This window comes from Dichotomopilus funicola (assembly GCF_033296635.1).
Source record: "Dichotomopilus funicola strain CBS 141.50 unplaced genomic scaffold C8A04scaffold_82, whole genome shotgun sequence".
Taxonomy (NCBI): domain Eukaryota; kingdom Fungi; phylum Ascomycota; class Sordariomycetes; order Sordariales; family Chaetomiaceae; genus Dichotomopilus; species Dichotomopilus funicola.
The window spans coordinates 89,892-115,265 of record NW_026944103.1 but is presented as its reverse complement, the minus strand read 5'-3'; the positions used below and the strand labels follow the sequence as shown (position 1 = coordinate 115,265).

At 55.2% G+C, this 25,374-nt stretch overlaps 6 protein-coding genes across 6 annotated transcripts; 4 read left to right on the top strand and 2 right to left on the bottom strand.

Moving 5' to 3' along the window:
* Positions 1–330: 330 nt before the first annotated feature.
* On the top strand, positions 331–951 carry C8A04DRAFT_40028 (ribosomal biogenesis regulatory protein; the record flags this gene model as incomplete). Its single annotated transcript, XM_062784798.1, has 1 exon — positions 331–951. One exon carries the CDS (start codon positions 331–333, stop codon positions 949–951), a length of 621 nt encoding a protein of 206 aa, XP_062633683.1.
* Positions 952–2,056: 1,105 nt separating this feature from the next.
* On the bottom strand, positions 2,057–4,445 carry C8A04DRAFT_15083 (uncharacterized protein; the record flags this gene model as incomplete). Its single annotated transcript, XM_062778348.1, has 4 exons — positions 2,057–2,191; positions 2,249–2,832; positions 2,905–3,699; positions 3,854–4,445. 4 exons carry the CDS (start codon positions 4,443–4,445, stop codon positions 2,057–2,059), a joined length of 2,106 nt encoding a protein of 701 aa, XP_062633682.1.
* A 2,386-nt stretch (positions 4,446–6,831) lies between these two features.
* On the top strand, positions 6,832–7,873 carry C8A04DRAFT_15074 (terpenoid cyclases/protein prenyltransferase alpha-alpha toroid; the record flags this gene model as incomplete). The annotated part of the gene is made up of 2 exons (XM_062778345.1): positions 6,832–7,198; positions 7,254–7,873. 2 exons carry the CDS (start codon positions 6,832–6,834, stop codon positions 7,871–7,873), a joined length of 987 nt encoding a protein of 328 aa, XP_062633681.1.
* Positions 7,874–9,668: 1,795 nt separating this feature from the next.
* On the top strand, positions 9,669–11,432 carry C8A04DRAFT_15068 (uncharacterized protein; the record flags this gene model as incomplete). Its single annotated transcript, XM_062778343.1, has 4 exons — positions 9,669–9,983; positions 10,044–10,595; positions 10,677–10,902; positions 11,137–11,432. The coding sequence occupies 4 exons, from the start codon at positions 9,669–9,671 to the stop codon at positions 11,430–11,432; spliced, it is 1,389 nt and encodes a 462-aa protein (XP_062633680.1).
* Positions 11,433–12,190: 758 nt separating this feature from the next.
* C8A04DRAFT_32188 (muts domain V-domain-containing protein) lies at positions 12,191–15,696 on the bottom strand (the record flags this gene model as incomplete). The annotated part of the gene is made up of 2 exons (XM_062782009.1): positions 12,191–14,823; positions 14,883–15,696. 2 exons carry the CDS (start codon positions 15,694–15,696, stop codon positions 12,191–12,193), a joined length of 3,447 nt encoding a protein of 1,148 aa, XP_062633679.1.
* A 4,218-nt stretch (positions 15,697–19,914) lies between these two features.
* Positions 19,915–21,733, top strand: C8A04DRAFT_40023 (general substrate transporter; the record flags this gene model as incomplete). The annotated part of the gene is made up of 4 exons (XM_062784797.1): positions 19,915–20,081; positions 20,182–20,307; positions 20,394–21,492; positions 21,563–21,733. The coding sequence occupies 4 exons, from the start codon at positions 19,915–19,917 to the stop codon at positions 21,731–21,733; spliced, it is 1,563 nt and encodes a 520-aa protein (XP_062633678.1).
* Between the last annotated feature and the right edge of the window lie 3,641 nt (positions 21,734–25,374).

Sequence of the window (25,374 nt, the reverse complement as noted above, 5' to 3'; positions counted from 1 at the left end):
TAGGCCTACACGGCAATTACAAGTGTTCGGCCGGGCAAAAACCTGCCCGATTCCGACTAAAAGTTGTAGTTCTCAGGATGTTGTTGTAGCTAGTGAATATCCAGGGTTAGGGTTATATGTACGACAAACTTCAACGCCGGCTGGTGGGGTCTTTTCCTGCCATCGTCCACCGCCTAAATTTCCGGAACTTCTCGCCAACCTTTGCGCCCGCTAGAACGCCATCGTCAATCCCTTCCAAACAACAAGGAGAACCACCATCTCCCATCACCACCACCACCTCCCACACCAACCAACACCAATAATTACCTCACCCCAACCAAACCCGCCACAATGCCCACCGCCACCCAACAAAAACCCACCAAACTCCCCGTCACAGTCGATAAACCAACCCCCTACACCTTCGACCTCGGCCTCCTCCTCGCCAACGACCCCAACCCCGTCGCCGCCCCCCCCACAGGCAGCACCACCGACCGCACGGCTCTCGAAACCCACCTGACCTCCATCGCCCGCGACGGCGCCCAAGTCCTCATCAACCAGCTCCTCACCACCTGCCCCATCACCTCCACCCCGGCAGGCGTCCTACTCTCCCTCCCGGCCCCTCAAACCCCGCTCCCGCGCGAAAAGCCAGTCCCCGCCCCCAAGGCCGAAACCAAATGGGCCGCCTTCGCCAAGCGCCGGGGTATCAAGCCCAAGACGCGGGAGCAGCGGCGCAATCTGCAGTATAACGAGGAGTCGGGAGAGTTTGAGAGGCGGTGGGGGTATAAGGGGGCGAATAAGGCGGGCCAGGACGACGCGATTGTTGAGCTTAGTTCTAAGCAGGTGGATGCGGAGAAGCGCGGGGATGGGACGACGAGCGTGCGTGGGGATAAGAGGAGGGAGATTCGGGAGCGGGTAAAGAGGAATGAGAGGCGGATGAGGAAGAATGAGCGGAATGCAGCTGGGAGGAAATAGAGGAGAGGGGAATGCTTGTTTCGTTGGGGAAGGGCTGTGGTCTTTGCGAATCGAGAGGGAACGGGGGGCCGAGTAATTTCGTATTGGCATCTATTTCGAGGCGTTCAAGAGGTTCCTGTCTAGGATTCAATTTCCTTGGTACTTGCTGGCGTTAACGGGCTAGGGAAGGGAAAAAGAACAGTGATTGAGCCAAACTGGCGGCTGTTGAATATCAACAATTATCAATGTGGCATACATAGTACAGCTTCACCCACCTGCGTTACCACAATGGCTTTCTCTCGTTGCGCTCAAAACTCTTGTATAGATTTCAACTGTCACCAGGATATCCTGCCCGCTCCTATTACGCCCATGGCCCAATATCGTACAGGTCCTCATCTTTCTCCAATCGCTTTCGAACCAAAAGAAAAGAAAGTCCCGGGCCCTCCCGGCATGCTTTTTATTCCTTGCGTCCCAAAACCAAAACAAGATGCCGCCCTCTGGTACGGATACCCTGACAATGTTTCGAAAGAAAAACAAATTCGATCACGCAACGACAGCTGCCTCCTACCACAATCCTCTCTCGTGCGCCCCACCATGCAATCGAGGCCTACCCCAGACTCTTCACCCAACCTTCAACAGAGGGAGAAGGCTCAGAACGAAGGGGCATGGAGATAAAGCCTCTTTAGAGCTGGTGTTCAAGAAGTGGAACAGCAACAGAGTGGAAGACTCCCCCGAGTACATCAAGCCTATCCGAAAAAGAAACAAACTGGAGGGGGTATTCCAACAGCAGAAAAAGAAAAACTATCGACTAAATCAAAGGCAAGAAGATCAAAACTGAAAAGGATAGCGCGCAACGCATCCCGGGTGGGGTTACAGGTGGTATAGATATAAACCCCCAGACCCCAGGTGCGCTCGCCGATCGTCGAACCAAGAACAACGACAAGTGTGCTCGATCTATAGGTGGTAACGAAAATTACCGAGACGGGACCAAAAAGAGGAAGTCGTCAACGGCGTAAAGTCGTAAAAGCAATAAGCGCGAAGAGAAAAAAAAACGTCGGAGAACGGCCGCCCAGACGTGGGAAATTGCGACCCCAAGGCGTCTTAAGGGAACTAAACTGAGCTCGCCTTAGAAGTTCAGGGGTGACAATGGCTTGATGGGCGACAAGGGGCGCATGTCCCCTGACTTCCTGGGCGGTGTTTCTCGTTCGCTAGCCACAGTGAGTGTCGTCGAGACAGTCGAGTTCGTGTCGGCGTTTTCGGGCTCAGGCGCAGAAGCAGGCGGAGAGGTAGGCGCAGAGGTAGGTGCAGAAGTAGGGACAGAGCCGGGCACAGGCTTCTTTTTAATCCGCGCCTTCGGCTCTGTCGCCCCGTTGTTCGGGCTCTTGCCGCTATCCGAAGACGAAACAGTGCGAACCTCGGCTTTGGTCTCCTCGTTGGTGCTTGCGCTCCTCTTGATCTCACCCCCCGACACTTTCGGCGGCGGCTGGTCGAAGTGCGCGTACTCCTCCTCAATATACTTGGCTTCGTTTTTGCAGCCCTTCCAGCAATCGCGCCAGTCGCAAACCAGGAACTTAAAGCAGAAGGAATCTATCCTCATGCACGGCTGGAAGCAGATGCACAGATTGCGGAAGTCCATCTTGTTCTTGTCCGAGTGCGCAAGGAGAAGACTTAGATGGCAGGTGATGGCGAAGAGAAGGTAGTACTTAAAGGGCGGTAAGTTCGACAACTCCTCAATAAGAAGTGGCGGTACCTTCTCCGCCCCTGCGCACTCCCTCACTACCCTCTCTTGCGCATCCTTCGGGAAAATATCATCGGGGAGTTCACGTAGCCACGCCTTAAGCATAGACCCAACGATGTTGATGTCGTAAAGGTCTGGCTCCTCGAAGAGATCAACATCCAGCTCTGCGCAAGGCAACGTTAGCAAACAAATCCCGCATCCTAGCGTAAGACCTCAGCCGGTACAACATAACATACCTTCGTCAAATTTACGTTGCCATTTCTTGATCTGCGGCCCACTCCCTGGAACACGGTACAAGCCTTCAACCTCGCTACCTTTGTAGTTGAGATAGTCGATCGCCCTCCAGGGGAAAGCAGGCATCCAAAACTCGGTCTTATCGCGGGAATCCTCCAGCCTCTTCGATATCCTCGTGAGGCGTGTCTGCTCGACAAGAGGCATGTTGATGACCTTCAGAACATAGTGCTCATCATCCACCGTCGGCTCCCTGACCACAGGTAGCTCATGCCTCGAGCTGCCGCCGAAAAGGCGGTTACTTATGATGCCTGCTGCCCTGCTGTGCTTGAGATTGCTGAAGAAGGCGCCTCCTGGTGTCGGGGGGAACGTTGTTTGTTCCCCTTGCTGAGTGCCCCGGCCCACTGGCCTTCCGCCAGCATCTCTAGCTTGGGACCTCTCGGCCGAGTGATTTCTCACGGCGGAGGACATCATGTCCCGGAACGATCGGTCGCGTGACTGAAGCGGAGCCGTCCTCGGAGCGTTACCCGGACCGTACGGCGTCTCAGACTCGGCAATCTTCGCGGGCGTTGGTGCGAGGGGCGGGATATACTCTTGCGGGCTCGGGCTTTCTTTGTAGTCTTTCTCTTTCGTCGACCGAGTACGACTGAGCAGGTTGAAAGGCTTGGGCTTGGACCTCTTCGAAGAGCCCGTCGGATTTCCCTGGCTGTCGTAGTCTACTGTCGAGGCCAACGAAATTTCCGATCTGGACGGAACCGGCGAGTTCGATTTGTGTACTGACAGGTCTTGCTGGGACGGGTCTGCAATGCAACACGCGCCGGTTAGCACAACTTGAAACAAGAGTTGGGGGGGCCAAATGGAGAGGCCCATTTCAACACAAGATCGATGCCGACAATGTCTAGAGTATTCTGACGGCCGTGGGAGACGAGACGCAAGAGATTCTTCTTTGCCTACCCGAATGCTTCGTAGCTTGCTTCGATAGCCCAGGACGGTCCGAGTCTCTTGACATGGCTTCGGCGCGGGAATTGGAGTGCTGGTGCGCAATGGGACGGTCAGGCGGCTTACTTGTTCCTTTCCCAAAGTTGAAAAAAAATCCCGATTTGGACGCTTTGTCTTCACCGCGCCGCAAATGTCTGTGGCCCGGTTGTTGCTGTTGTTGCGGTTGTTGCTGCTGCTGTGGCTGCTGCTGCCGTTGTTGGTCCCAAGATTGCTCCCTTGGCGAAGGCTGAGGCGAAGCCCGGGGTTGGTCCGGCCGGTTCTGCTGCTGCTGCTGCTGCTGCTGCCCCTGTTGTCGCTTCTGCTCTTGCTGTTGTTCCAACGGATCTCGAGGCTGCTGTAAAACCCCAGCAATCGGCTGAGGTGTTCCAATGGTCGAAATGTCGATTTTGTTTTGGCCGGGTCGAAAGGGCGAGCGTGGCGATCGGGGCGAGGCGGCTTCGGTTGGGAGGCGCGCGGAACGAGGGACCGTCTCACCTGGTCGTGAAGCTTCGCTGGGCCGCGTGGTCTCCGCCAGCGAGAGCGGCTGTGGTGCAGCTTTCCGGCCCATCCCAGTTGGCGCAAGCTGCCAGGGGCACAGGCGGGCCACCTGTTTAAGGAAGGGCCTTGGGCTAGGGTGTTTGGAAAAGGTCGGAAGGGAAGAAGGGGGTATAGCAGAGGAGGTCGGACTGGGCAGGCCGTGCTTCCCGATTCGCGCGGTCCGGTAACTGGGGCTCCTTGGGAGCAACTCTGCCGCAACGCAACCAAGCACCAACAGCTGCAGCAGGGCAGTGACTGCCGGATTCGCGGTCGTAATACAGTGTCTGGGCTTACGGGGGTCGGATAAGGCTGGCAGGGGAGAGGGGAAACAGGCGGATTGCTTCTGCAACAAATGAGCGATCTCGCCGAAGAGGCACGGACGAGTTGGTGGAGGGGCGAGGGGTTCTGATGCGATGCAGGAGCCGCAGGACCGAGGGAAGGGGGCAGTTCTGATGGAAAGGCGGGCCAAGGCGTGCCAGATCGACTGACGAACTGAAATGGCATGGGCCAAGGAGGCACACACCGCTGCCCCTGTCTTTCCCCAGCTGCTCTCCTCAGTGCTCCGCCCAGAGATCCCCGCCCACCAAGCGGCCACTCGGGGGTTTCTTGAGACCCCGCCTTGTCGAAATACCATTCTCGTATCGGGATGCAAGAGACCAAGAATCCAAGACGCGATTCATCAGACTGACTTCCATCAATGGCGGCTTCATGCTTGTGTGCCAGGCCGGGGACGCTTGTGAGTGATGGACATTCCTTGTCAAACAACCCAATGTATTGTCGAGAAATCTGGAACCGCCTTGATCGGGGACGCCGAGGCCGAGTCGTGTATCCGGACTGTATTTACACAATCACGACTCCGGCGGCGAGCAAACTGAGCTTGCTTCACGAATGCCATACTGTGGTACGCAGCAGAATAATATCTCCTAATGGGAATTTTGTGGCACAAGGAGGACACTCTGTCTGCGCCCCTCCCTACGCCGTTCATTGTGCAGTTGCCGTGAAAAAGATTTTGTTTCGCAACGGACGGGTTTGTATTTATCGCGGCCGCTCACGCCTGACAAAATTGAAAGGAGAGGGTAACGTACTCCGTATTCGTAATCTATCATGCAAGAAGTTAGCGTGAAGCAAGGGAGGTGCTGCAAGACAGCACCGCATTAGCGGGGCAATATGCATGAAAGGCGACATCGTGAAAGAGTGTCGGCTCGATTGTCGTGTTTTTCACCTTTGCGCCGGATTTGGGATGTCTGTGGTGAATCCCTGGTAAAAAAAGGTACCGTTGGACAACAGGGTCGGGGAGTCTGCCGCAGAGACGCAAGCGGTGATGAATTGACAGCCCAATACCTTGTGGCCGCATTTGGCGAAAAATACTTCGTACTGGATTCTATCCGAGAGCCGAAATCGAAAACACCGACCGACAAGTGAGAAGACCAAAGACCAAGCAACAATCACACCTAATTTTTCGGCTGCCTCTGTTAAAAAGAAGGATAAATACAAATCACCTACAACGAAGCAGTTGTTTTTCAAATGCACTGAACCAAATGCATTCTCTCGATCGTTCTTTCCTTGAAAATCTTTAGTTAAAGTGACAGACGCTAACCAAATGCGGTTTGGTCAGGAACATGATCAGATGCGGTCAAATCCATACCTATCCCAACCTCACTGAGAAGAAAGCACGTCCAGACTTGATGTAACATAGGATCAGGGCTCATCGTCGTTACAAATACCGGCCTAACCAACCAGTATAATTTCTCATTGTTTCCCTTGTTATGCGAAAGGGATTAACTCCCGATAATTTCCAGCATTGTATTCAGATGGCTTCCTACTCTGTCGTAAGCACGTCCTGTTTCAGGGTGAGACTGCAAGCTCCTTTACTGCGTAATGTGTCTGGCAGGTCATGATTGGAGAGATATCCGGTCTATGCGCTGGGGCGCTCAAATCGCTGGTCTAGACCCATCAGCTCAACTTGCCTCTCTGGATCCACGGATTCAACGGGAGTGCATTGCAATTCCCGCCCAAGTCGTCCTTCCTTTTGTCAAGGCAGCAAAGACACGAAGCGCCCGGTTTGGTGGGAGCGAAACCAATGTTACGTCGAGCCAACCGAGATGAAGTTCACCACCAAGACGGGAGGAACCGAATCCCACCAAGGTGGTAACGGAGCCAAGGGTAACAGTTGTTCGTCTACGGCCCTATCCGGTCAATGGTCATGCTTGACCCTTCAATCTTCCAATGTGCCTTTCGTACCCCTAACGGGAGTATTGGATGTTACCATTGTCCACTGTCCACTGCGTCCTGAAGAGGGAAAATGATTACGTAAACATACATTGCTTGGCGGCTTCTGCCGCCCCACCTCGAAATTCATCCCCGCAATTTCCCCAAGGCGCCTCATCAAACCGAAACCGCGACACAAACACTCGACCATGGCGCAAAGCTTCAGCCAGCTCCCGGAGGACCTCCGACTGGTCAAATCTGCCCATGTCACATATATCCAGAGCTTAGATTCGAGAAAGGATGAATATGATTACTGGTTGACTGAGCACCTTCGGCTCAACGGGTTATATTGGGGGCTGACGTCCTTACACCTGCTTGGGCAACCCGACGCCCTCCCGCGCGCCGAGACCATCGACTTTGTGCTATCATGCCAGCATGAGACCGGCGGCTTCGGGGCGGCCCCCGGCCACGACGCACATATGCTTTCCACAGTTAGCGCCGTACAGATCCTCGCCATGGTTGACGCGTTCGACGAGTTAGAGACGCGAGGGAAGGGCAAAGCACAGGTGGGACAATGTGCGTCTTAGGGCCCGCGACATTTCGGGGAGGTTGATGCTGACAATGTGACCAGATATTTCTAATCTTCAAAACCACGAGACAGGCACGTTTGCCGGTGACGAGTGGGGGGAAGAAGATACCCGGTTCCTTTACGGTGCCTTGAATGCGCTCTCGCTCCTCGGGTTGCTGGAGCTTGTTGACGTTGATAAGGCAGTCCAGCATGTTGCCGCATGTGCCAACTTTGATGGCGGCTACGGAGTGAGCCCTGGGGCTGAATCCCACTCCGGCCAAATATTCACATGCGTCGCCGCTCTGACGATCGCCGGGAGGCAGGATCTCATAGACAAGGAACGCCTTGGGAGATGGTTGAGCGAGAGGCAAATTGCCGGCGGTGGCCTCAATGGCCGGCCAGAAAAGAAGGAAGATGTCTGCTACAGCTGGTGGGTTTTGAGCAGCCTAGAGATGATCGGGAAAACACACTGGATCGACAAGGACCAGCTGGCCGCCTTCATCCTCCGCTGTCAGGACCCCGAACGAGGCGGCATCTCGGACAGGCCCGGTGATATGGTTGACGTATGGCATACCGTATTTGGTCTTGCGGGACTGAGCTTACTCAAGTATCCCGGACTCCAGCCCGTTGACGAAGTATATTGTATGCCCAAGTCAACGACCGCACGGGTTCTGGGCCATTGAGCAATTATTTATGCTTCCACTCCTAAATATCTTCAAGGTTTTCACTGTAGTCTGGTGCATGTCCTTTACAACTCATGTTTACCCGGCCACCTCCAGAGTATTGCAAAAAGCATCAAGTCCAAAGAAACCCAAATAACAAGACATCTGAGATTTTTTAGTATTCATAACGTGTCTCTGATACCTTCACCGTTATGATCCACTGTCTTATTCCATTCTCTAATGTTAGTTACCGTATATAATTACGCAGTATAATTACAAAAAAGCCCAAAGCATTGACCTAGGTTATACACCATACCAAGAATCAACCACTTAAAAGTTTCAAACAAATGCTTAGACGTCTGATTGTTAACAACTCGGGTTACCAACTTTGAATTCGCTTTGATACGCAATAACAAGCGCCATACTATCATCACTCAGGTATGTGCCCAGTTATAAATGCTGTCACAAAGCTCGACGCACCCTTCCCCTATTGTTACATGCCTATTGTTTCTGTATCACAGCGCCATTTTCTGTCCTTAGACCATTTCCACCTATCATTCTACTTCCGGTGAGCTTTTACGACAGGCATTATGGGTCTGGGTAACCTACTAGGTCTATAGGCCCGGTATCCGTATCATAGCTGGCAGTAAGGGGGTTAGGTATCAGCCCTTAGGATAAGGTGTCGTAGATCATGATTTGAATTCTCGCTACTCCCAAACATGTTGCAGGTCTTCTGTCCAATCTCATCTCGGGTGTGCAGCCGCCCTAGTGTCGTGCCATTGAGATACGGTACGCCAGTTAGGTCTGCTTCTTCATCGCAGAAACAAAGGTAATCCAGTCCATATGTAGGTAGATAGGTGCCTTTGATTCACCAAACTTTCCGGTCTTTGATATTTTGGTCATGTAGTATATTCACAGCACAAAATCACCTAGCGTTCACTGCAACCAACGCTACGTAAGGCTAGCTACAACTAATAATATTTCTTTCCCTACCACCTTCCGCCCATGAGAATAAAACAAGCGCTATGTTTCCAACCCAACCTCCATTCCGCCGATGTTGCCAACTCCGGGGCCAATCCATAACCCGAGCACACCCAGGCCGTCATCGACATCCTCGGACCAGTTCTTCATAATCCTGTCTTTCTCTTTTTTGAGCCAGTTTCTCATCCGTTCCTTCCCTCCTTGAACCGGATTAACCTTCTCGGCCTATCCGCCTGATACACTCCCCCCTCCTTCCATCCTAGGCCAATTGCTCCTTCCGCAAGTTGGGAAAATCCGCTGTTCTTTCCAACGCTTCCCTAGTCACGTTAACTCCTCGCCCCAACTGACGCGTTTCCTCCTGCCCCGTTTCGTTTCTGATACTAGATTGAGCCGTGCCTGCAGCCTCCTCAAATCCAGAGTTGGCGACGAGACCTCGACATTCAGGACAGCCTACGGGGGATGTTAAGGTCACAATAAATCGCTTCATTCTATACGCCCACCGATCCATTCTCTTCCCGGGCTGAAAAGGTCTGATCGATCAAACTGCAAAGGTTTCTCTTCATCCGACTAAACGCGAGTTGCGATAGATCATTTCAATTTCGGATTTTCCATGCCGAAATTTTAGGTCTCTCCTGCCTCGGATATTCAACCCACCTTGCGTTTCCGTCCTTTAATTTGGCGGACTCTCCCCTCCTCATCGCCTTTCATCCCGTGGTTGGCCTTGCCGACCATAACCACCCGGACCACTTGTGAGTAGCTACCTGACGAAAAGTTGCCAACAGACCTGCCTTTGTGGTCAATACGGGACCAGTACTAACCACCACACACGCAGAGTATGGCGGCGGTGGCTCCCATGGACCTGGTCACGATGGGCGACCCTGCCTCCATCCCCCTTCGATGCACACTCTGCCCCAAGAAGCCCAACTTCTCCGATCTTTCCCATCTGCTCACTCACATTTCGTCAAAGAGCCATCTCGCTCATCGCTTCAAGGCTGAGCTGAAGGCTCGTGACAACCGAGCGGTTTTAGAAGAAGTCCGGCAATATGACAACTGGTGCGAGCAGTATGGTATCAACGCTCTCCTTGCCGAGCGCATGGCTGCGAAGGAGCAAAAGAAAACGGGTAGACGCACCAGGCATTCGACTGTGTCGGTAAGTCAAGGTCATAAAGTATTTGGTTGGGGTTGTTACCTAAACTGACGCTGAACGAAGAACAAATCCGATGCTGGCAACTTGGACCATGACTTGATCAAGGCTGATCCTGATGAGTATGCGGAGTCGTTGTCCGTGGTGAATCATTGGTCTGGAATGCCGAGCTCCTTCCAAGATATACATCGCGGGCACTTCGAGAATACGAACGGCTCGGGCTACCCAGCCGAGTTTCTGAAGCGCTCTCGGTCAGACTATTCGATTCCCACCACCCCAGAGAACGCGGCACCCGCCAAGTACTACCGGAGGTGGCCCTCGGAGACGGGAACCACGGACAGTGTCCCTGTTTCCGAGATTCCGTCGGAGACCACCGAAGGCGATGACGAGAATGATATCAACAAACTTAAAGGCGTGAGGTTTCCCGGCATGGGGCTTTTCGACTCCGCGGACGATATTCAAAAGAGGATGCGCAATCAAAGGAAGGACGATTCCGTCTTGAAGCAAATGGAGGAGACTTCATCTGGCATCGTCCCAAATGAGTTTGTCTGGGCGGAGGATGGCGAGTTTCAACGTGTCCGGGATATTTACGCTACTCCTTCAGTCGAAGGAAGCCCGGTAAGCGGTGGCCGGACAACGAGTGCTGTCTTGTCCGCCCTCTGATGCTGTTAGACTGATGTTAATGGTGACCCCACACAGGACCGTGAGTTCGAGGACTCCGATGTCCCGAAGCCCAAGCGAGGCCGCCGTTCCTCAACTGCTACTACAACATCGGGGCCTGCACGCAGGTCCTCGAGCAGACTCACACGCAGGGTAGCGTCCCGCACTAGACGCTCTCAGGGTGGTGCTAGCGAGAGAGGTTCAGGACCCGGCGAGGGCTACGATGTCTTTCGTGACTCTCCAAAGAGCAATCCTGGTAGGAGGAGTTTCTCACCCCATATGTGGCCTGGAGCGCTGATAAGTTGCAGCTCATACTGAGAGCTCTCACGGAGAGTCAAGGTAAGCAAGACTCTGTATCGTGCGCATTCGGCCATAGTCAACTCACTGAACTGTAACAGCTTCGAACTTCGCCGTCGTTCCGCCCTCCAATCCTTGGACTCGAATATGTCCCTTAAATCGGCTGCGCAGAAACCCAGCAAGCCTACTCCCTACGCCACAGCTGGGGGTGCCCCGTCACCTATGTTTGCTTCTCAGTCCTCCGTGCCGAGCAGCAATTATTTTCAACACCAGCACGCCATGGGGGCCGGCACGTTCAACCCGCTGTGTGTTCAGGGCCGGAACGGATATTACAACCCATACGGTTATTCGAACTTTGGCACCGAGGCAAAGCCGTCGACTCCCAACTTTCCCACTCTCAACGCCATGAACTTGGGCGGTATGGCATTCAACGGCTTCGCTGGTACTTTCGCCTCGGATTCAACCCATGAGCGTGTTGAGCAGGACTTCGACCTCTAAGATGGAGAGAAATGAGCACCGACAAACTTCCATGGTTGAGTTGTTTCATCATTACAACTCACTATATGTAACACTACGCATCCTCGGGTTGTCAACTGGTCGAGGACTGTTTGGGTCGACAAGATCCCACCCGTATTTATTTTTGCAGTTCGGCATTTAGCAATCAGTGGCGCTTGAGGGGCATCTTGACAGGCATGGAGGCACTGGGAGAAGCACTGGGAGGAAAGGGACAATGGCGTCGGAAAACAGATCTTTTGGACTCGGTGTCCCCGTCCTCCACATCCTGGCATGGAGTGCAAGAACTCGGGTTCCACCATCATCAATTGGCCGCATTTAGCACAGGACCTTGGTCGATAACTGGCTGCAGAGTTAGTGACATATCTTGACTTGCCTTTTACCCATATACATCCCTTGCCGTGGTCTATGCTCCGTGTACTTGTGCCGAGGTGATCGTCTAAGGTTAAAAACTAACGGGCCGGGAGACTGCTTTTCGAAATTTTGCTTAATACAGGACATGACGTGTATCGAGGTGTTGTCAACAATCACGGGGTGCCTTTAAACTGCCTGCCTGAAGGCTAGGCTTGACGCACTTGTCGACAGCAAAAAGAACCGGGGCCAAAAGCGGATGACTGTAAGCTTTGTTCATACACGACGATGAAAATAAGTATCATCTGCTACTATTTGACATTGTAGTTGAAACCCGGCCGCCGAAGGGCCTTTTATCCCACCATCCATCTATCCCACTGACCATAGCCCGCTTACAATTGCTCAATACTCGACACCAGATGCTCCAACTGATCCTCCCTACCAACTCCACCATCACCTCCCCCGTTTCCTACTACTCCTACTCCCGTCATCACATCCTCCAGCAAGCGTACGGCCCCGCGTAACCGCCGGGATTTAACTCCCTCTTCCATCTCGCGTGACTTGCGTGCTGCTACCTCCAACACGCGCTGTGGAATCCGTGCTAGGCGGGCGACGTTGAGGCCGTAGGACCGGTGGGCTACACCTTCGGCGACTTCGTAGAGGAAGGTTATTTCTTGGGTGCTTGTGATGTCTTCTTCTTCTCCTTCTTTTTCTTCTCCGTCGTCGTTGTTGTTGTTAGCTTCAAAACGCATATGCACGCACCGAACGGCGCCGCCTAGACCATCCGCAACACGCGCAAGATTCTGGTAATGCGTGATGAACAACGTCAAACAACGCGTCTCGCGGGCGACATGTTCAAGCACGGCGTGAGCAATGGCCGCGCCGTCGTGGGTCGAGGTGCCACGGCCGAGCTCATCGAGGATGACGAGGGAGCGTGGGGTCGCGCCGCGCAGTATGGCGGCTGTTTCGGAGACTTCGACCATGAAGGTGCTTTCGCCGGCGAAGAGGTTGTCGCGCGCGCCCATGCGGGTGTAGATGGCGTCGGTGAGCGTGAGGGACATGGCGTCGGCGGGGACGTAGGAGCCGATTTGGGCGAGGAGGACGAGGAGGGCCACGGCGCGGACGTAGCTGGATTTGCCGCCCATGTTGGGGCCGGTGATGAGCTGGGCGAGGGGCGATGGGGCGTGCAGGGAGGTGGTGAAGGGGATGTAGCCGTCTGGGAGGGTGTGTTCGGCGATGGGGTGGCGGCCGGAGGTGATGGAGATGGATGGGGGGTCGGAGGTGGGGAGGAAGGTGGGTTTGGTGTATCCTGGGAGGGAGGCTACGTCGGCGAGGGAGAGGAGACAGTCGAGGGTGGCGAGCGAGGCGACGGCGTCGCGTAGGGGTTGATATTCGGCTGCGATGGACTGGAGGAGGTCGGTGAAGGCGGTGTCGCAGGCTGCGGCGAGGGCTTCCTTGTGTTGGTCGCGCTCGTTGATGAAGCGCATGACCTCGGGCGTGTGGAAGCGGGACAGCTTTTTGGTGCCGCTGATCTTGGCCCATGATGCGGGAACGCGCTTCAGATCGGTGTTGGGGACCTCGATCAGATACTCGATACCGGCCACAGTCGCGTAGGTCACGGGGGACTTCTTCGATAGCTTTGCGCCTGCCTCCTCGCGGTGAGCGTCCAGATCGGCCTCAACTGCGGCAATGCCGAGTTTGTGGTCGCTGATAGCGTCGGTTTCGTGGTCTTCGCGGAAGAAGCTGTACTTGTCATCCTTCCGGGCAGCCTCGGGGTTGATTTTTTCAAGGTAGGAGGTCGCGATGGTCCCGATTCCTGGAAGGGAGCAGATGGCTTCACTGATAACACTGGAGGTGAAGCCGGTGTCGGCTGGCGACTTCACCCGAGAGAACTCGATGGAGATCCTCTGCAGTGTTTGCAAAGTGGTCAGAAGCTCTGGCCGGGTGCATTTTCCGTAGTAAATGCGGATGAGGCTGCGTTCAAGGTCGGCCTTAATCGAGGTCAGAAGACCCCCTAGCTTCTCAACCTTGAGGGTGGACCGGTTCTCAACCAACTCCTCGACAGCGGTGACACGCTCCTGCAGGCGGTCTCGGTCCAGCAATGGCCGGCCGATCCACTTCCTCAGCAACCGCCGGCCGGGACGGGTTCGGGTCTTGTCCAGTGCCCACAGCAGACTCCCCTTCTCGGATTGGTCTGTGGCGTTTCGGTAGACCTCCAAACTCTCGAGCGTGGTGCCGTTGATCAGCATGTGCTGTCGAGTGCTGAACGACTGGAAGTATTTGGTTAAATCGAAGATGTGTTCCAAGCCGTACTCAGTCAGATGGGTGATCATGGCCGAAAGACAGGTCGTCACAGATTCTGGCAGCTTCAGAACCTTTTCTAGAAGAGTGGTCGAGCGCTCGTCGTCATCACGAGCCTTGCCGGCGTAGAACTGAGTGACGTGGGAGTTGGCTTCCGCAGCCATCGTCTTGCTCTTGGGGACCCTCTCCACACGGGTCCTATCACCAAACACGTTGGTGCTGCTCCCGGCGAGATGCTGAACCAACTTGTCCGTGGCTTTGGATAGGTCACCGACGATGAGAAGCTCGCAGGGAGAAATGTGAAGAAGGCGAGTCTCGATTTCCCGCCTCATGAATCCATCTTCAAAGTCATCGTAGATGATATCGCCCGTCGCAGGCTGGACCGCAATGATGCCAACGTGAACCTTTTCGTCCGCGCCGAGGCCGCTCGCGGGTGATTCAGTGAGGCAGAGCAAGTACCCAGCTGACACGCCCCCAGAGCCCTCGCCAGCTTGATCGAGCTCGCCCGTCTCGTCTATGTAAGTCCCTTTGGTGTAAACACTCGTGAGCTTTCGGACGAAGGGGGCGTTCCGGTTGTCGCCGGCTTTTTTGAGCGCTGCCGTTTCGAGCTGGCGGACGACACCGACCTTGTGCCCTGCGGCAACGAGGCGTTTGACGTGGACGTTGAGACGGTGTACGGGAATGCTGGCGGAAGCAAAGCGGTCAAGATGTGCCTCCGATGGGTCTTTGCAGAGCCGTTAGCGAGTGTCTTGGAACAAGCAAACATAAGAGGGTCAAACATACGCTCATCGTATCTGAACTTGCCACTGATGCAGACAATGCTCAATTCTCTAGCAGCGATGCGGGCATCCTCGCCAAAGAATCTGAACTTATACCCAACCTCGACCACTAAAACAGTATCCATGTGCTTCCTCTTGATATCGAGGAACTGAATCTCCATCGGAGTCAGCTTGCCTGTCTTGGCGCCCTTCTTCTTGGCCTTTGTTGGAGGGGCTGCGTCCTCTTCCTCCGCCTCCCCATCGCCTTCGTCGTCATCCCCATCAGCTCCGGGGCTGCCGCTCTGGCCCAAGGCTTCGCGCCTCCTGAATGAAGACAGGCTGTCCGGGTGGCCGAGCTTCTTCACAAACTTGCGATGTAGCTCTTCCTTTTTCCGCTTCACGGCAGCTCCTTCATCGCCCTCGTCAAGTTCAGCCAGCCCCGGAGCTGAGCGGTCCGCATTATAGGCGTACAGCTCCGCCCGGGACGCTGAACTCCGTGGCTCAGCTTCGGGAGCCGGACGCTTCGGTGACTTCTGTTCTGGCTCGAAGGTGCCATCGTCCGACTCGTCGCCCGCAACCGATCTCGCACGTTTTGCCGGGCGGCTCGGTTTCAACTTGCCATTGCCGCTGGTGTCTCGCAATGGGCGTTTCCGTGTCGATTCGCGAATGGAGAGTGGAGACGATGGCGCGGGCTCCTTTTCTTGATCCTCATCAATTTCAGGGCCCCGTTTGTTCTTATTTGTCACTGCCGTTGCAGTTGCTGCGGGTTTCTTCGCCGACCCATTGACGGTAAAAAAGCTCGTTAGCGAGGCCTGTTTCTTCTGAACAGGGCCCGCCATGGTGTTGTGTTGAACCCTTACGAATAGGCCGGAAGGAACGTGCCGACGTCACGGTTCATGTCACGGCTTCACGCGTGGTAGTGCATTGGACGCGATCCCATGTCGAGGGCTTGGCGGAAACACCGCTGGGCCAAAAATTGGAGACGCGTCGGTGGGCGCGTTGATTGAGTGGTTGCATGATTGGCACGTGATGCGCTTGACGCCAAGACCCCACGTGAGTCGGCACTCAGCAGCCCACAAAAGAAATTCCCCATTTTTTCCGAGGCCTGCTCCCGTTATCTCGTTCCATGGGGGTTTGTCCTTCGAGAAGGTCTCACAACTCTGGGGTCCGGGGTGTTTTTTGGGGACTTGGGGGCGGAGAACTAACATGTGGGAAGGGCTGGATCTTGTCGATCTGATCAGTTGCTGCTGTTGGTCCACGCGGCAGGCAGCGCTCTTCCCTGTCGGCTTTTCGGAGCGCATCTCGCGAACAAAAATCCTTCAGGATCTCTCGAAGGCGAACTCTCTTTTTCAGCTCTCACGACAAGTTTGCCTTTTCTCTTCCAACGGGATGCTGCACCGCGCCAGAAGGTGGAGTTTGAAGGGCCGCCCAGTCACACCATGCCAACCTCAGCATGCTCGCGCAAGAGGCAGAGTCACACGTAGGACCTGGCGAGAACTGACGACCCGCCCAACCGTCCACGCCAAGCATCCTTGCAGTGCCTCCCAATATTGCTTGTCTGCGTGATGCAACACAACTTCCCGGTCGAGATGCTTTGACGGACGGCCGTTACGGAAAAAGAAGCAGCTAAAACTCCAAATCCGGGGATGGTGCAGAGTCCTTCAGGACCCTTCATCAGGAACCAACACACTGGACCAACAAATCCTACCCCAAACGTTGACACTAGTTGTAATTATGCCTCGGGAACGCCGTCTAGTGTATTCTCGCGTGGAAAGTCGGCCGTCAACTGAGAGAGAAACCGCCCCGGATCCCTTGAGTTCGGGAGCCGGATATCCGATATCTTCTCCAACGGCCATTGCTTCTTGATGTTGAAAGTCGCGGCCCGATGGCGGAAAGACGGCCAATGGGCGATGCTGCTCAACGCCGTTGTGCGTCTTGCCGCGGCCTTGTACCATAGGACGCTTTGTGGAGTGGCTGCATCATTTACGAGAAGGGAAAGAACATTCGTCCAACACTTGCGGGGAAAGAACGAATCAGTCCTGGAAGAGAATGGAAGAGGATTCCAAGGAAGCTCATCCAAACGCACGCCAGGCAAACATCAGACAACGAAAAGATTCTCCTCGGCTACCCGGCTGCTTTCTTTCCTCGTGATCACCTCACGTTGGCCACTTCGTACTCTGTATCCGTATCAGCCTAACCGCCAGGCCTCGCTATTTCCGTCTTGCAAAAAACCAACCGTAGACGGCGCCACCGATGCTCCGGGCTTCATCTCGCCCCTCACCCCTCACCCAAGATGATGGAAACATTCAGCCGCAACCACAACCTTGGTCTCGGGCTACCGGCGACCTAGTGATCAACAATGGGGTTCCAGAATCTCGGCCATCTGCTTGGCTGAACGAGTTGGCGTGCGCAGGACATGTCAATATCGAGATCAGTTGGCGGTTGGAGGTCCACAGCCGCGTTCTTCTTCCCTTGACGCGTTCCCGTTCGGGCCCGCTTGTTCTCACCATACCCAAAGCGTCAGACAGCTTCGCAGGCGAAGGCAGCGAACAGACGCATCCAGCTCGCCCATCGCCTTACCCCTGCAACAGCCGGCTGTTTAGGCTAAAATGCCAGCCAAGACGGGTAATCTGGTGCTAGGCGAACCCGAGCTCCAAGAGGCTTGTCTGCGACAGACCTGACTCGCCTGACGAGAGGAGCCGCATGCAGGGAACGGCAAGCTGCAAGACTCGCCTTAGCGTTGTCATTTTCGGATCAGTGTGCTCTCGGATTGGCTAGCAAGACGGGCCTTCTGCCCTTCTCGAAGCCTACCCGACATGCGATTTCGGCCAGTCAGCGGCCGGCTCCCGCATCGAACCGAGACCACGCGGGAGGGAATCGGGCCAAAGGCCGCCCCAGGACGCCCCCGGATTAACGGGGACGTTTCCTATGGCCCAATCAGGAGCTCGTGTTCGCGAGCTCATCATCCACCCCCGCCCATTGTCGCTCACCCATCGGCTCGCCTGTCGCCAAAGCTTTCAACGGCGCATGTGGCGTTTTTCTCTGTTGTCGTGAAGCTTCTCCTCCGGCGTGGTCTGGCTCGGCTGGCCAGCTGGCAGGTGACCCCGTACCCTGGCTCTGGCTCTCGGCTGGAGGCCGCAGGGGCTGAATCTCGACAATAACCTGGAGCCGTAGTTCCATTGAGTGCGGCCCCATCTTGGTGGACGCCTGGAGCGTTTGAAGGCGTTTGAGGTTCCAGTCGAGCCAGTCTCCGGGTCACGCCCAGGAGCGCGATGGTCGTCCAGCATTCAAAGGCGTGGCTATTCATGTCGACTGTGCATGGAAAAATGCGACTTGCTGGTGCAAAGTTCATCAACCTGCCACGGCACACGGCACCCACCCCTGGATCCTTGCCAGGAACATCTCCACCGGGGGGTGGATCTCGACAGCCAGATGATCCATCAATCCACCAGCGATCACCCGTTTGGCATTTTCATGTGCAACACTCCTTTTGTCGACCAAATTCGGAATCATGCGCAGGTACCCACTGTTCCCACTGACAGACTCGGGTTCGGATGGGCGCGGTGCCCTGACGGACGGAAAGAAAGGAAGCCCTTGACTTGTGAACGTTGGGGCGAAGGACTCGTGAAAACGCAGCAGAACAATAGAATGCCTTGGCGACGGAAACCCGCAAGCCAAGCGCGCCGCTCCGTCCTCAATGGCGCATGCAAAGATGGCCCATATCGGTCCGCTTCCACCGGCCGCACGATGTTGGCTGTTGAGTGGCTGCGAGATGCGCTGCTCTCATTTGCCCAGGGTTGCTCGCTTGTCGCAGGCGGACGCAACGCCGGTCCGATCGCCCCAAAAGGGGCGTCCCTCGTGGCCAAGGCCCGTCTGAACCTGCCAAGACTCGGCCGGGAAAATGCTGCGTGTTGTGCGATTGCGCGTGCGCAGAATGATAGAGATGGGGTGAACTGGGGGGCGGGGCGACTGGGGAATTGATGCGGTGCGGGGATAGGGATGGGGGAAAAGTTGGGGAAAAGTTTGGAGAGGCCTGGTGATCGCGGGCCCTGGGCCAGTTGCGATGGCCCGCTGCGGTCTCGCCTCCACGCGTTGATGCCCTGAGGTTCTGGAACCCGAGGGGCGGGAAGACTCGAGCAGAGAACTTTCCACCACGCTGCCTCTGCCAACAGGCCGAAGAACAAGTCTGGGACGATGTCCACAGTGTGGATGCAGGCCCCGGCCGCCTATTTTTGTGTGTCTCACTGTGTCTCAGTCGACATGCGTCGCTCAGGAGCGGCTCGAGAAAGGTGTCTCCCACGGGCATAAGTTCCAACATGAATTCTCGCCGCACGACATTAGCCTCTGCCTGGCGGCCGGGCTGATGAACACAGGCGAGCCTGGCTTTACACGGTCACAATTTACTGCCGCGCCGCTCCGTCCCGGGCTCGAGGTAAAGAGGGATGTCTCTGCTGATGGTGCAGGTAGTGGCCCGTGGAGGTCCATGGACATGGGCGGGGGGTGTGCAACAACAAGGTACCCGCGTACCTGTCGAACAAAAAAAAAGTCCCCAGGATCCCCCAGGATCCCAGCGCACCAGCAACCCCCCCGCAGCCTTCCGCAGAAGTGGATGCTGTCCTTCTCGTCGCGTGGTGGCCGGCTCCGGAAGTCCAGATATTGGTTAAGCTTTCGCTGCAGTTGGCCAAGCGCGCCCCGGCCTGCCCGCGCACCCCAGACGATGTCCCCCAGCCGCTTGAACGGTCCGGTTGTCCGACTGGCGGTCTTTCCCCAGACCCCAGACTTTCTTCGCTGGGGGCCCTCACTCCTACGAGTGAGTGCCTAGTGTAGGAGTGAGTGGGTTCCTCTTGACTGGGTGTTTTATCACGTCGTTATAAACCTAGCATCCCTCCGCCGATCTCACGGTTCCCCCTTCCCACCTCGCTCCCTCTTTGTCACGGGTCCCAAGACAGACGGGTCAACTTCTTCGACAACCACCCCCTACCCGACACGACAAGCCCACGTCTCACGAGACAGGCGACGACCACCCGGCACCACACACAACCACACGGCTCGCCAACATGGGCCTGTTCAACAAGAAGAAGCCCAGCGCTGAGGCGACTGCGGCCGCTCAGGAGGAGGCGCCCGAGTTCGAAAGGGTCCAATGGACCAAGGACCCCGGTCTCCGGAAGCTTTACTTCTACGCCTTCGTGCTTTGCGTTGCTTCCGCGACCACCGGTTACGATGGGTGAGTTACGACGAATGAGGATGTGGAGGGCGAGCTGTGGGAACAGCAAGAGCCAACGAGGAACAACCACAACGGGTTTTACTGACAATGGCATTTACAGCATGTTCTTCGGTTCCGTCCAGAACTTCGACACCTGGAACCACTACTTCGGCACCCCCAAGGGCTCGACTCTTGGTCTCCTTGGTGCCCTGTACCAGATTGGTAGCTTGGTGTCCATCCCCTTCGTGTATGTGCCTTGAAATCCACATACTCCCCATAGTTGGGATAAAGGGACAAGAGTGAGAGAAACTGACTCTGTACGACCAATTGCAGTCCCTTCTTCGCCGATCGCTTTGGCCGCAAGTGGCCCATCGCTGCTGGCTGTGTCCTGATGGTCGTCGGTGCTGTCCTCCAGGCGGCGTGCCAGAACCTGGGCACCTTCATGGGTGGCCGTTTCCTCCTCGGTTTCGGCAACTCGTTCGCGCAGATCTGCTCGCCCATGCTTCTCACCGAGATTGCCCACCCCCAGCACCGTGGCCGTCTCACGACCATCTACAACTGCCTGTGGAACGTCGGTGCCCTGATCGTGGCGTGGATCTCCTTCGGCACTGACTACATCCCGACCGACTGGTCATGGCGTATCCCCGCCCTGCTCCAGGCCATCCCCTCCGTGGTCCAGCTCCTCTTCGTCTACTGGGTGCCTGAGTCGCCCCGTTTCTTGATGGCCAAGGACAAGCACGACCGTGCCCTCGAGATCCTCGCGCGCTACCACGCCAACGGCGACGTCAACCACCCGACCGTCCAGTTCGAGTACCGCGAGATCAAGGAGACCATCCGCCTTGAGTTCGAGGCCTCCAAGTCCAGCAGCTACCTCGACTTCTTCCGCACCAAGGGCAACCGTTACCGGTTCGCCGTCCTCATTTCGCTCGGTATCTTCTCGCAGTGGTCCGGTAACGCCATTATCTCCAACTACTCGAGCGCCCTGTACGACAGCGCCGGCATCAAGGGCTCGACCCAGAAGCTCGGTCTCTCCGCCGGCCAAACCTGCCTGGCCCTCGTGGTCTCCGTCTCCATGGCCCTGCTCGTCGACAAGGTCGGCCGTCGCCCGACCTTCCTGGCCTCGACCACCGGCATGTTCTGCACCTTCATCTTCTGGACTCTGACCTCCGGCCTGTACGATGAGCACGGCTCCGCCGGTGCCAACTACGCCATGATCTTCTTCATCTGGGTGTTCGGTATCTTCTACTCCACCGCCTGGTCCGGTCTCCTCGTTGGCTACGCCATCGAAATCCTGCCGTACAAGCTCCGTGCCAAGGGTCTCATGATCATGAACTTGACCGTCCAGGCTGCCCTGACCCTCAACACCTACGCCAACCCCTTGGCCTTCGACTACTTCACCGGCCACACCTGGAAGCTGTACCTCATCTACACCGTACGTTTATCTAATAACTGCCTGAAATTTTTGTTTCGAAAAACGCGCATGCTAACAATGGATTCTACAGTGCTGGATCTTCCTCGAACTCAGCTTCGTGTGGAAGATGTACATCGAGACCAAGGGCCCCACCCTCGAGGAGCTTGCCAAGATCATCGACGGCGAGGAGGCCGCTGTCGCCCACGTCGACATCCACCAGGTCGAGAAGGAGACTCACATCAACGAGGAGAAGTCCGTCTAAGCAGCTTTACCAGCATGCTCGGGGCTTTTCGTCTTCGTTGTTTGTTTGTGTTTTTATAAAATGTTAGTATATTATAACTCCTTCTCAGAGGTGTGTGTCGGTCTGGGTGGTTCGGTGGTGTGTGTTTCTGGGGTATGGGGGGCTGTATCGGGCAGGAGGGGGGAAGCTCGCAAGATGATACCCTACGTGCGACTACTCCCTCCTGGCCTTGTGGTGGTTTGGTTTTGGTTTAATCCAGTATATGATTTTTTTAGTTACATCCAAAAGATAGAAAGACATCTCTCTCTTGGACTCTGTTCTCTTCTCCATCATCATCATCGCCCTCAAAAAGAACCCAGTGATTGAAAATTGCCCCCTTCCCTGTCTTCCTTTCGCCCAGTCTGTTCCCATCCTGCCCCGTCGTCCACCCTGGCAAGCTGACACCCGGGGTGTGAAACCTTCGGTTTTCCCTTCCGACCTTGTTCCTTGAGTGTCCTTCCCTCCTCGGCTTTCCCGTGTCACTGGCGCTACGCTGGCTTACTCCACCCTCGCATGCACCCCCACTTACGGTGTACCCTGGACATTTTGGACGCAGTGGGACGCAGTGGTTGGGATTGCAGTACTTTTTAGTACTAGTGTAGGTAACGGTACACTATTTTCTCATCACGCTGAATCCCGTAGTTTTTAGTTTGGATTTTAGTTGTTTTTTTTTCAGTGCTTCTTCTTTTGTTTCTGGTTTCCATTGACTTGTTTTCTGGGGGGAACATGTCGTGGTGTGAGGATTCGAAGAGATCCTGGTTAATTCCTCCCGTCTTTTTTTTTTTTCTTTCCTCTCTTCTTCTAAGGTTCTTTTCCTTGGCAGATTTCCTTGGCAGATTGTAGATGTCAATGCGCCCTGGGAGAGCCACGGGTAAAATCACCCACCCGACCAAGCATGATGAATGAAAAAAATGGATCGAATCGAATGAAGAGTGCGGACGTATCCGTAGTTCTAGGTTGTCATTGATTTCGTCTCCAAGTGGGTGACACAGATGGGATGTCTATCCTTTGCCTTCTCAATTTTCTTCTGCGACGCTCGGCGAGCGGGCATTTCGTGTTCGTTTGGGGTATCTCTCGAGCTCTGTCTCTTCTCTCTTTCGGTTTCGGAACGCCCGCCCGAATCCACCCAGCTAGCTCGCTGCCTTCGGCTTTTAAAGTTTGAGACAAGACGAAAACCCTTCACACACCAAGCCACCTACCCACTAAGGACCTCGTTGCTTGAGGTTTTTCTTTTTCTCTCTTTTTTTCTTCTTTTCGGTCTTTTTCGCGATCACGTTTGTCAATTTCCTTTTCGGGTTGGGAGAGGGGGACGAATCCGCTGGGGTTGCGATGAGCGTGTTGTGTTGCTGTTGGAGGTACGGAAGTATCTTGACTGTTACCCCCGTCCCGAAAACGGTTAGGACTTCGCGGTAGACTGGATGCGCTGCGTGCGCTGGACGAGAAAGGGGGGAGCGAAGCGAACTCGGTTCGAGATACTAGACTTGTGGGTATGGATAATACTGCTGCGGAGAATAGACTACACTACGGAGTACACTACGAGGAGGTATTAGTTATTGATTTTAGACCCTTTTTTCTCTATTAGTTCATCTTTCACGTTATCCTTCATTTTGTCCCCCGCCTCATCCCCCAAATCACAATCCTGGATAAAGAAACCTTGACCCACCCCGTCCCAGACTTTCAACTTTCTTCCCGCGTCCTCCCAAGACCGGGACAATCCACCAATCCACCAACCCATCTTCTCCCCATCTTTGTCCCCCCGTCCGCCCCCCATCCATAGACGTGGACACCCCAGCACTTTCCTTTCTCCCGTCCATCCCATTGCAACCGAACGCTGCGTGGAACACTGGAAGCCGTGTTTCGAACATGGGATAGGCACACGCGGCGACCGACCGGATGTGTGCCAAGGCCAAGGAAATGCCACGGCCACGGTCCACGGACACGCCGTGTTCCGGGTGAGGATCGTTTATGGTTTGGATCGTCGGCGTTGTTGTCGCCGTCGCCGGCTCGTTGTCTTCCATCGTTGGGGAAGTACGTAGGGGTTGTTCGCTGGGGGTGGAAGCGAGGTTTGGGGGTTAGGCCTACATACTACACTACACTAGGACACGGAGTGAAGAAGAACTAGGGTGGACGAGCCCCCTGATCATCAGAAGCACTGACAAGTTTTCTCCAGCACGAAGTCCACTTGTGGAAACGTTCTCGAAGAAACAAAGTAGCGCTGATCTGTCCCGCGCACGAAACACACTGTCCTGTTGTTTCCAGCAATTTAGTTACAACGGGCCGAAGAGAGACGACAGTCAAACCACTGTGGTACACAGGTAGGTACACCGGCTCGATATCACGGCAAAGCGAGCGCCCCCTCGTTTCACGTAGCCGTCTAGACGAGCCGCCTTTCTTTCCCGGCTCCCCGTATATTACGTGACACGCCGAAAAGCACGCAGTTCCTGGGTATCGGAACTGTTGGGGACACCAATAGTCAGGTACAAATATCTCCGCCATAGTGGCACCAATGAATTTATTGGTCTTGGGGGCGGGAAGTATATTGATTTGCGAACTTTCGGGACCGTCGGCGGGGTCGAGACTTAGGGCTTTCCTTGCTACTGTGGACGATGGGTGTTGTGGACATTCACATTCAGTCTGTTACTACAAGACGGCCAACTCATGAGACGAGCGTGGCCGTAGCTAGAAACTAGCGTCTGCGTCCGAAACTGAGCGTATGTGGAATCAACGAAGGCGGGTCTGTGGAGGCCTGTGGCCACGAGAATACTACCCCCCGCAACTCCATTGATCCACGAGAGAATCCCTCGCGAAACAGTTGCTAGTCTCCCCTCACGCCCCCCATTGCTAAAAACAGACCGGATTGACACTCTTACCAGAGTAATCCCGGCCGGCGATTCCCACTCTCTCTGTATCCAAGAGCCAGGCAGTGATCGCCCTATTCAAGAAGTGGATGAGGAGAAGCGTGGAGGAGTCCACCACACAACGGCCTTCCATTCTTCCAGCGGCAAAATACCACGGGTCTCCGCCCTGCCGCTTGGCCCGGCCCATTTACACGCACCCAAGGCAAAAATACAACCCAAAAGAGGAACAGCGCGCTGGATTATCAGATTCGTGAAACGGCCTGATCCTTGCTGCTGGGTTTCCTGACTTGAAGGTCTTGAAGATGTGGATGAGAAAAGCAATGTTGGAGAGTCCACATACTCCGTACACTACCATCTGGACATTGTTCAGGCGAGACTATGGGCCGTCGTATCGAGACCAACTCCACGGAACAACCCATCGCTTCTTCTTTCCCCTCACCACAAATCGACGGACAGGTCATCCCCAATGTTTGCTTTCCCCCGCTTTCCACTTCACCGAACATTGAAATCCTCCCGGGACATCTGGATACCTAACTGGCCTCATCGTCCCAACGAGTAGGGAGGGACTTGGTAAGAGAGAGGACAAATAAGTGATTTCCCACCGTTTGACCTTGCATACGTACATGTACCACAACCACGGCGGTAACCACTCACCATCAACCACCATCAACCAACCCTCCTTCTGCTCTCTCCCGTGCGACCAACCCGAGTCAACCAGAGCCAGAACACACCCACCCACACGTCCAGTCCAACCCAGTCCAGTCC